The 10,883-nt window shown below is 48.3% G+C and overlaps 1 protein-coding gene across 1 annotated transcript; it reads right to left on the bottom strand.

Annotated features, from left to right (window-relative positions):
* Window positions 1–7,197: 7,197 nt before the first annotated feature.
* Window positions 7,198–7,848, bottom strand: CLDN5 (claudin 5). Its single transcript, XM_075718844.1, has one exon. It carries the CDS (start codon window positions 7,846–7,848, stop codon window positions 7,198–7,200), a length of 651 nt encoding a protein of 216 aa, XP_075574959.1.
* Between the last annotated feature and the right edge of the window lie 3,035 nt (window positions 7,849–10,883).

Raw genomic sequence — 10,883 nt, 5'->3', positions numbered from 1 at the left:
GTGTTGAGATAACACTTGGGTTTATTTGTATTATAGAATGAAAGATTGCTGTTATAATTGGAAGCTGTTAAAGGTTTTGTAGCTCAGGCTAAAGGTTATCCAGGCTGCTGCAGCAGATATCCTAATTCTAACAAAAAAGATACAGTAAGGACAGAACATTATAACTGGAAGAGTAATCTAAAAATATACATAGAGTAAGAATTCTGCTGTGCTAGGCACTTGTTAGAGCTGGTAAGAATTGTGACTGTTGTTTTTTTCCCCGACCCTTCAAATATGTGAAGCTATATTGAAACTGAATCGTACCATTCTGAGATTTCACATACGCTCTTGTCAAGGAGTGCCTATTTTTCTTTTCCGAGTGATCTCTTTTGTGCCCGAGCCTAAATTAAGGTTTAACCTTCTGTGGAAGTGTTCTGATTACAAGTACCGTTAATGCTAATGAGTTATGTATGGGTGTAACAGAGGGGAATCAGTTCAGGTCAGAGTGTGTTTGAGAGTGGGAATAGAGCTCACAGGTACCTACATACAGTTTGATTAATTGCCATGGTGCCTGGTGAATGTCAGCTAACCTGGTTGGTCGAAACTTTAGGAACATACACAGCTGAAATCCAAAATGCATTTAACATCGCAAACTATTTTTGCTACCAGACTAAAAATGTCATTGTAGGATCTGGTTTTGTGCATCTCCTCGCTTTTGGTAAATTTGCACACTTGTAACGTACCTCCTTGCGGGACTTAGCCAGCAATGAGTGATGCATAGCAATGTTACAACTAGCACAGAGTTCACAGCTTCCTCATTGGATCAGAGTCACTTTTGAGAGGGTTATCTGTTGTTTGTCTGTAAAAATCAGCTATTTTAAACATTTACTTTTGTTCTTTGCTGTAAATAAACATGAACTGGTTTCATCTCATCTGTTATGTTTGTATATACCAGAGCACCTCCCTGCATCATGCGAACTCTCAGCCTGGCTGGTGCAGCCTGGAGGATCCACCAGAAAGGAACCTCCCTCGACTTGGGGCTGAGGTGTAGGAAGGAATGGATCCACCACTATTGCTGTACATAATAGCACCGAGGCACTTGAGCCTGTCTAAACTAAGCATATTTTTCTCCAAAAGAAATAGTAACTGGTGTGAATGACACCTCAGCTGGGCTTCGGGAATGTCTTGTACCTGCTATGAATACTCTGCCAGCTGCTGCCAGGGCTTTAGTCAATGTGAATGGCCTTTGCCATTCAAGATGCTCTGAGGAGGATCAGAGTACAAGATGCAGCTTATTTTATTTTCTGTCTGGTTTTCTAGTTGGTCAAAGTCCTTTTGTACTGTTCTGTACTGGGTGTTGGAGGAGGTCTTCTCTTAATTTACTCTCCTTTATTAACATCGTGAGATTAGTGTGCCTTGTTGACAGCTCTGTTGGACATGGAATGAGGTGTGTTTCTTTTTCTTCCTTTTGTAGATTGAAAACAAAACAGCTAGTTAGTAGTTTCAAGGCTCACTCTTCTTTTGCTTTAAGAATATCAGTGCTGTATGTACAGTTCCCTATACTGTATGATCCCATTGCTCTCAAAACAAAAAGCTGAAGCCAGTAGTTTAGTAAATGTATCAGTTAATTATATTCAGGCTGCTTAACATCCAAGCTCATTGACATATTTGTTTTCCTGGAGAACTTTTAAAACAGACTCTTACTGATGAGTATTTTCACGTTATAAGTGGTAAAGTTTGTGTGATATGCTCCCCTATTATCCTGAGCTTATTTATGTGGTACTGGTGAGAGTGACTATAGGATCTACCTAGTTCAGGTGTCTGTCAAAATATGGATGTACAATACTGCATTTATTTTACAAACTTGTGGAGGACTACATGAATCTCCCTGTGCGTGCATGTATGAATAAGGGGCAGAGAGGACGTTTGTGCATTGAAGTAATCAAGACCGTAACATGTATAATCAGTTGTGACAATTCCTTTGCGCTTTCTTCGGGATAGGCTTGGCAAACCTTTGGGTCCCAAGTATCTTAGGGTGATCAGCAACCCAAACAGTAGGTGCCAGCTTCAGTGAGGCAAAGCTATACCTCAGGGTGATGTAAGAGTGGCTGGGGTGCAGGTGGCATCAAGTGCGATGAGAAGATTGGCACGAGCCTTGGGCAGATGCCTTTGACATGACGCATGTGCTTCCACATTAAGTCCTACTACTTGCTACCTTTCCTTGCCAGATTTTGGGTTGAAGCTACTTGGTGAGCTTTGGAAGGAGGAGGAAGCTCGGTGTTGTAAACAAAATCCCAAAATGCCACAGACAAAGGACTCTGTTAAATTGATTCATGGCAGAATGTCTCACTTGGTGTTTAAGAAGAAGAAAAGGTGAAGCAAGGCTTGTGTATCCAAGCAACTGTAAAGCTTTCACTGTTGCTGTGGGAGGTTTTATCAGTGACACAAAAAAATTGTCCTTTTCTTATAACCCAGGGTTGTGGTAGGAAGAAGAAGGGGGTTTCTAGACAGAGAGCCTGTTGCTGCAGAGAATCTACAAGGAACAGTCTGGAGCAGTCACACGCACCCACAGAGAACTCACACAAAGGTCTGGTCAAAATAAGAATGATAGAACTCGATTACTTCCAAAATACAGATATGAGGCCCTCTTGAGGCTCTGCTTTTGGAATGATTTATCCTGTCACAATCAGTCTACAGGTAAAAGAAATGCAGTATTTGACCTGAAAAGAGAATTCACCTGCTATCTCCCAATTAATCTAATACAGCAGAAATATTTGCTGTGTCTTACCAAGCAGACTTACAAAAGCAAATCCTCAAACATGTGTACTTAATGATTTTCTTCTTTAGTACACCAAACAAAAAAAGAATGCATTGTGGGTATCATCTGATGCTGAATACTGCATTAATATATTGTTAAATATATACATGAATATGGCACTTATCTATGGTGTATGGCTTATGACAGGCAGGATTCTCATTCAGCGTTACAGATGTATGGATCAGTCTCTGTTTGAGGAAAGCAGGATTAAGAGACTACTTACCTGCATTTGTGGTTTGAAAGATGGCCAAGGAAAACCAACAATTTCTTTGCATAGTATTTGATCAGGGAATAATTTATAAATAAAAATCTGGAGGTACACTGCTTTCTCACTCGAAGAGTAAAATGTTCCAGTACATTCCAAAGAGCAGATGCCCAACAAACATTTTTGTGCAGGAAAAGGAAATATTTCCTTAAACATCCTGCAGCAAACGTGACTGATTGAGCTTCCTTTTCCATCTGCCTGGTGCATTTCCCTTCTTTGCACAGACAGGATCTAACCAGATTTGTAGGGTATGAACTGCAGGTTACTTTCAAATTCATAACTATGAAATGGTTCGTTTAGCAGGACAAAGGCCAAGCCGGCAGACACCCTTTCTCCAGCTCAGCATGTGCATAGCAATGGGAGGGTGGCAAGGAGCTTTTGTTAATCTCAACCGAGCTGGCAAGAACGCTGCAAAATGAAGTCTTTGAAGATGTTTTTTCTTCATTTTTAAAGCAACAGTTTGTTAGAAAAGCTTGAAAATCCTGAAAAAAAAATTCTGCAAAATATTGAAAGACCTCCCTGGCCAGGCGAATTTCCCCACTAGCAATTAGCCTCTACAGTTTCCTTTAAGAGCCATTTGTTTCACAGGTTCTGTTCTGATGCAACTGTGAAAATGTTTTTCCCCCAGCTTGAATGCACTTTAAAAAAAAAATAGGTGGCAGAAAGGATTAGGGTATCAGGTCAGGTTGGGGCTGGTCCAAGCTGCAGTGGGAATTTTCTTCCTTTTAGTTTAAACATGTAGGAATTGAAAGCTTCATGCTTAGAGCTTCACGCTTAGGGCTGTTCTCAAAATAGTTGGGACTCACAGTCCACTTCCTAATGTGCTCACATCACAAGACCAACCGCTGCTGCCTGCTGTTTTGTCTGAGGCTCCAGTGGAGAGCTGAGATGCTGACCGCTCTGCACGGGAAGCTCTCGCTTCCCCAGAGGCGACCCAGCTCTCCCCCCAAGGGTGAAGGCTGCCCTTTGGGCACCGCTGTCACACCCCGCCTTCCTGAGCCCAAACAATCCGCCGCCTTTCCCAAAAAACAGTAACCCTATTCAGGGATTGGTTTAGATGGTTTTATTTTTACGTGAAATCATAAATACAAAATAAAAATAGTAAACAAGTGCTATAGATTTCTCTTTTCACTGGGATGAGGTTCAGGCCTGATCCTGAGCACTTCCAAGTCCTAAAGTTCAAGACTAGGTCTTTGCTCTTGGAAAACAAAGCAAAGGAAAAAACAACTTAGACTTTTACGCTGAAGCCAGTGACACCAGTAACAGCGTTCTCTGGGGTTATTTTTTAAAGCACAGCAACAAGTAAGTATACTGAAGGATGAGATTAAATATAAAAATATTTTTAAAAACGGGCCCCACTTCCTGCTAGTATTGTTGGGCGCTGCCACAGTGACCTCAGCGAAACCTTGTTACATCGGCAGCAAGTTATGTTTTCGGTAGGCTGATGCTGTGCCTACTACTACATACACAGTTAGCGCTGGCTTCTTGCAAGAGGTCTTGTGTAATTGTTTTGGATTGTGGTTATAAGTGGATCCAGCCCTGCGGTCACACAAAGCTATCTATCAAGAAGTTTGGCTTGTTAAAAATATTTCCCTTCTAAGGTGTGGGTTTCCCTCCCTCTCCCCAAGACACCAGTTTTGATTTGATTTTAAACGCTAGCGATGAACTGCCCAGAAAGATTTCATCTTTCGGTTCGAGCCCAAATCCTGCAGCACTTCTGAAGGCTCTACAGTACAGACACATGCAGAGGTGTCTGTCCGTGGGGGTTGTTTTTTAGTTCTTTTGAGACAAAAGAGAGTGAGTTCCAGGATTTGGGCTAATATCTGTTGACTCGTTTGCTAGACACAAGAGGGCTGAGTGAGGGTGTAGCATGTCTACGGGCTGGGTGACACATACAGTTGGATATTATCATTTAAAATAAAAGTAAAGTAACCATGAAACAAATAAAGGCACCAAACCACATAACAAGCCAACTTTGGTAGATTTCTTGCAAAATATATGCATTTAAATACATTTACAGTTTACAAGGTTACACTGTTTAAAAAAAAGTTGCAATGATGAAATATGGAATATTTCATTCTTGTACCAAAACTACATATCACATCATAACAACAATATTATAGCTTTTATTTAAATGGAGACGGTATACGAGCTGCACCTCTTCATATAACAAAACTAGTTCTAGACATACTGCTCTGCTTTTGTATTGTCTGATGGGCTCAGACCCTGCAATGTATGTGTTTAAAAAATGAAAGCAGTTATCTTTAAAAGGGTGAATCGTGCTCAATATTCAACATCAATATTTGCAGGGGCAAGGCTTTAGTCTCTCATTCAGGTCTGTGTACGCATTGATACCGCTGGTGCTTTAAATTTGCTAAGCAAAGCCAGAGCATAGTCGATGTGAATCTGTCACAAGCCCACAGTTATAGTTAGTCCATAAGTCTCAGCATTATCAGAAACTTTTAAGAGTTAATGCTCAGCTTAGGTGTGCGCTGTATTGCCGCGTGGTTGTGAGGGACCCAAGAGGTCGTAGAGTTGGACTCTGAGGAATACAAACACCACGTTTCCTCGCTAACTCTTGGCAGAAATCTCCTGATGGCAATACAGATGCTGCCACGGTCTGTAGCAGAATTGCATGTTGATTTAAAAGTACAAGTAATTCGCATGGAAGAGTATCGCACCACCCCTTAAGCCCTCCTTTACAAAAAAGTTTGTCTCTGCAGCGTAAAATGGAAAGATGTATGCTAATATTCCAGGCTGTGGCGAAGTTTAGCAGGTGCTGAGCTCAGAAAATGAGAGTTATGTTGCCCAGAGCATCTTCCTTCCAGTCTGCACAGTGTTACCAGGGCGATAAGGAGGAGCCGAGAGCTGCGAGAGCCATGACCTCACATCTCCTGATGAGCCCGCATAAAGTCTCAGTCAAGATATTTGGTAAAACTCTTCTAGCAATTTCTTTGCCCGATTTGGTAAATGAACAAAAGCACGTGTTAACAGAATTATGGTGGGGAGCCAACCAAGTGCACATCCAACCGAACACACAATTCAAAATTGGCAGCAAGCGGGGCTCGGCAAGGAGGCCGTGAAAGCCATCCATACCCCAGCCACGAATATCCGTGGCAATTTTAATGTTTCCAGTCTCCTGTAGTGCAGATGAGAGGATGCAGAGGGATGCCCTGCTGCAGCCAGGGCATACAAAGATCTCCTGGGGCTCTGAATCTGGTTCTCATTCTGGCAATGAGTTCATATTCAAGTAAAAACAGAACAGAAGCGGATGAAGGAGAAGGGATGGAGAACCTCAAGGGGCAACCCACCACATCAGTGCTCCACTAAATGACAGCAACTATCTGAAATCTCTTTCAAAGGGCTCAAAGACACGCAGACCAACGCACTTCTCTAAGGGACTGAAACAACTGACGAAAATCAAATACCCTTCTCCAAACAGTTATTTGCCTGCAGGATTAAGGACCGAGGTTAGCGTCATGCTCTAGACAGAATCGCCAGCTTAGTCGCCCACACAGAAGAAGAACAGCCCCCTAACCGGCGAACGTCCCAGCGGGAACGGCCAGATGCAGCTTTCGGGGGAGACGGGGAAGAAGGGACGCCGCTCGCGGCGGGGGCGCGGCCCCGAGGGCGCGGCCGTGCCCGGGGCACCTGCAGCGGGAGCGGGCGCGGGCGCTGCGGCGCTCCAGGCTCTCACGGTGACGCCGGGAAGGGCCGGGAGCTGCGGCGGGAGCCGGGCGGCGGCGGCGGGGCTCGGACGGGGCGTCCCGGCAGACGCCGCCGCGGCTCGGCCGGGCTCCGCGGTGCCCCCGGCCGGTGCCCCCCGCCCCCGCTCCCCGGGGGGACGCCGGCTCGGCCGCGCTCTGCGGCCGGGGAGGGCTCTGCTGGCCCCGGCGCCGCCGTCGGTACCGGGCCCCCGGCGGCGCCGAGCGCGGCGCTGCCCGCAGCGGAGCGGGCAGAGCCGCCGGGGAGCCGGGCAGCGCGGCGCCGCCCTGCCTAGGGCTGCCGCTTCGCGGGGGTCCCCGTTAAGAGGAGACTCTAGGCAGGGGAGCGCGGGAGCTCACGGCGGACCGAGCCCCGCGCCGCTGGCGGCCGCCGGTCCGCGCCCCCGGGCTCGGGCAGCGGGGGGCCCCGCTCAGACGTAGTTCTTCTTGTCGTACTCGCCGTTGGAGGTGGGCCGCCGCGGCGCCGAGTACTTGACGGGGAAGGAGGCCTCGTCGCGCTGGGAGCAGGAGCAGCAGCAGATGAGGCAGCCCCCGAAGAGCAGCAGCGCCGTGGCCGCCCAGCCGATGTAGAGCGCGGCCCCCATCTCCCGCTTCTGCGACGGCGGCACGGTGGGGTCGTAGAAGTCGCTGATGACGATGTTGGCGAACCAGCAGAGCGGGACGAGGACCAGGACCCCGCAGAGGATGTAGATGGCCCCGCCGGCGATCACGATGCGGGACTTGGTCTTGCCGGGCCGGATGCAGTTGGTGCACTGGGCGCCCACCACGGTCACCAGCAGCGCCACCAGCCCCAGCAGCGCCACGATGACGGTGAGCGCCCGGCCCGCCTGCACCTCGGGCCGCAGCGCCAGGATGGAGTCGTACACCTTGCACTGTATCTGCCCCGTGCTCTGCACCACGCAGTTCATCCACAGCCCCTCCCAGATGGTCTGCGCCACCACGATGTTCACGTCGATGAAGGCCGACACCTGCCACATGGGCAGCCCGCAGGCCAGGATCACCCCCACCCAGCCCAGGATGCCCAGCCCCAGCCCCAAGATCTCCAGCGCGGCCGAAGTCATGCTGCTGCTGCTGCTGCTGCTGCTGCTGCTGCTGCTGCTGCTGCTGCTGCTGCTGCTGCTGCTGCTAAGGCTCCGCGAACAGGCTCGCCCCGCCGACTGCCGAGCTGGCTCTGCGAGCCGCCGCGCCGGGCAGCGCCTTATGAGCAGCCGCCGGGCGCCCGCCCCCCGCCCGCCCCCCGCCCGGCCCGGCCCGTTCCCGCCGAGGGGGCTCGCACGGCCACGCGTGGGCGGCAGCACCGCCCGCCGCCGGGGCAGCGCCGCGGGCCCGGGGCGGGGGCGGGGGCTCGCCGCTCCCCCGGGGCTCGCCGCCGGCTGCCGGGGGGCTCCCGCCGCAGCCGGGGAAACGCCGCCCGTGCGCGCCCCGGCACCCTGCTCCGGGAGCGGCTCGCAGGGACGCTGCCCACTCCCGGGAAAGCGTGGGGCTGGAGGAATCTCCTCCCGGATTTCAGCCGCTCAGACCTCTTCCTTTCAGTGCCGTTATCCGTGTATTTCCTATTTACTGGTAAAGTCCACAGCCAGCCCTTCGGACAGGCCTTGCCAATGCAGGCACCCAGCAGCATGGACGTCCTGGTTACCGGAGGCTAACTGATCCTTTTCCCAGAAGACTGAGCGTCCCGACTGACCTGCACAGCCATCTCTTGCACATTGTGACAGGCAAAAGTGTAAGCGAGCACCACCAAATGCCTTAGGAACCACCCTGAAAATGGAAGAGCTTTGAATATGGGATCTGCACATCATCTGGCACTGCCAATAGACAGATTCTTAATCTGGTCCAGGAAGGATAACTGCTATCACCTTACACCAGGCGTGAAACTCTGTTTTGATACTTGAGCCAAAAGCAAGACATTCTATTTACATATGTTGCCACAAAGATTTCAAACTTCACTTTACTGTTTTAATTGCTCAAGTACATTTAGAATCTTCATGGTGTGTCAATGAGTTAAGTGCCTGTATCAAAAGAGTGTATTTGCAAGAGGTTTCGTCATCAGGCTATGCAGACATTGTAATTGCTACAGTCTCTTCATGGACCACTGGTGTCTTGGATTGTTCTTCCAAAGAAACCTTGGTCCAACACCTGCAGCCAAGCAGCTCGTAGCCCCTCCAGGCTGGCAGATGGAGTGAGTGTTGGTGCGAATGCTGCCAGTAAAGGTGCAGTAGGAAGAGAACAGACCTCACCGGCTGCCTCTCAGCACTCATGAGAGGTGCGGTCCAGCAGCTTTCCGGTGGGTGCCCTGATAAAGGCTTGTTCTGATTTACACCAGGATTGTTTTGGTTTATCTTAAATAAGTTTAAATGCTTTAGACAAAATTGAAAGTTATTTTCACACTGACTTTTGAACTGGTTTGGCTAGGTTTGGCTTCAGTTAGCCCAAAGTATCCTTCTAGTGCGGTGGAGGTCACAGAGTTGAAAATAACACATTTCCTGCCCCTATGTAAGCGGTTTGCTCTGTTGTACAGTAATTTACAGCATGCATTACGGCATGCAGAAATTTGTGATGGGAATATTAAGACTGATATGAATGCAGCACGAATGGAAAAGTCCATGTGTGAAGCAGAAGCAGCAGCAGAAATGATGAGCAAAGTTGAAGTAATCACATGCATCGACAGCTGAGGACGTGATTGATGGGTTAACCCTGCTCACATCCTGACAGCATCACTGATGACTCTTTGCAGAAGAGGACCCAAGTGCTGGTAACAGGAGGGTGGCAACAAGGTCACATCGCACTGGATGTGGCCTTTCACTTCTTTTTTTCCAACCAGAAGACAAACCTTAGCCACAAGACATCTGAAACAGAAATGGAAGAACATCAGCAGCTTGTGGACTACCATGGTGTGGACATGCTGGCACATGACGACTGCAGCCTCCCATTGATTATTTCTGCCTGAGGAGCTGTAAATATTTCTAGCAGGAAAAATACCTTCCTAACACAGGCTGCCTGGTAGATGGAGTTAAGAGGAGTTATCTCCTCTTCCAGCTGTATATGAAATACATACAGTTTACTTCAGTTATTTAAAACTGTAAATTCCAGTGTGCAAGTCCAGGAGGAATGTGTGACTGGGGCTGTGCAGTCTGTCAAACCAAGGCTGCTTACAATCACTCAGAAAAGTCGCTGGTGTCAGGGAGAGGAGAATGTGCAAAAGAACCAGCCACAGAGACAGAGATATCTCAGAGGTGAACAGGAAGAAACCCAGAACACAGGCTGAAACTGAATAACATCTGTATTTATGATGATAATAATGATTAAATAGAAAACAGCACAGAAGAACAATTAAAAAAGGGGGGAGAAATGCCAGTTATCTTAGCCTGTAAGCACAGGAAAGCCCCACCCTTGCCACTTGCCCGGGAGCACGGAACTCCGAATTTCCTCTGATAAATGGCCTGTGTGCACTCCTGTGCCGGCCGAGAGGCACTCATGGGGCCTGTGCAGCTGCCCACGGCTTCGAGCTGAGAAAGGAAACCAGCGCATGGCTTGTGTTACCTCTGCAGCCCTCACCCACCTTCCCGTGCTACCTGTTACCGAGCAACTGATTCCTACAAATCACTTAATCCAAGACAATTATTTCTCTGGGGAAATACATGCTTAATAATCACAGGGTAAACCAACCATTCTGCTTAGAGGCATTTCTATTCCTGGTATTTCACCTTTGTCTGTTTGTTGCTTTTCCTTACTCCAGATATTAGCTTTTATCCTGGCTACTGGCAACAACCTCCATTTTTAATTACTCTATTCCCTGATCCTGAAAGTGAGCACTTGTTGCGCAGACTACCCTCAATGAGCCCATCAGTGCAAGGTGCTCGCTGGTCTGCTTACTTGACTCACTGGTAACTTGACTGACACAGCCGCCGGGGGGGCCTGAGGACCCTGTCAGCTCCAGCACGTCCTGGCCTCTGATGGTGTTAATGTCACAACACCAGGAATTTAAACTCCCAGAAATAAAAAGGTTCTAATTTCTTAAAGGGAAACACAAATCAGCATGATGGTTTTCTTGGGATGTTAAGTAAAGAAATCACTACTTAATAAATTAAATCCTTGC

This window comes from Pelecanus crispus, chromosome 11, assembly GCF_030463565.1.
Source record: "Pelecanus crispus isolate bPelCri1 chromosome 11, bPelCri1.pri, whole genome shotgun sequence".
NCBI lineage: Eukaryota > Metazoa > Chordata > Aves > Pelecaniformes > Pelecanidae > Pelecanus > Pelecanus crispus.
Note: the sequence above shows the minus strand (reverse complement) of the source record. Positions and strands in the feature narration are given on the sequence as shown.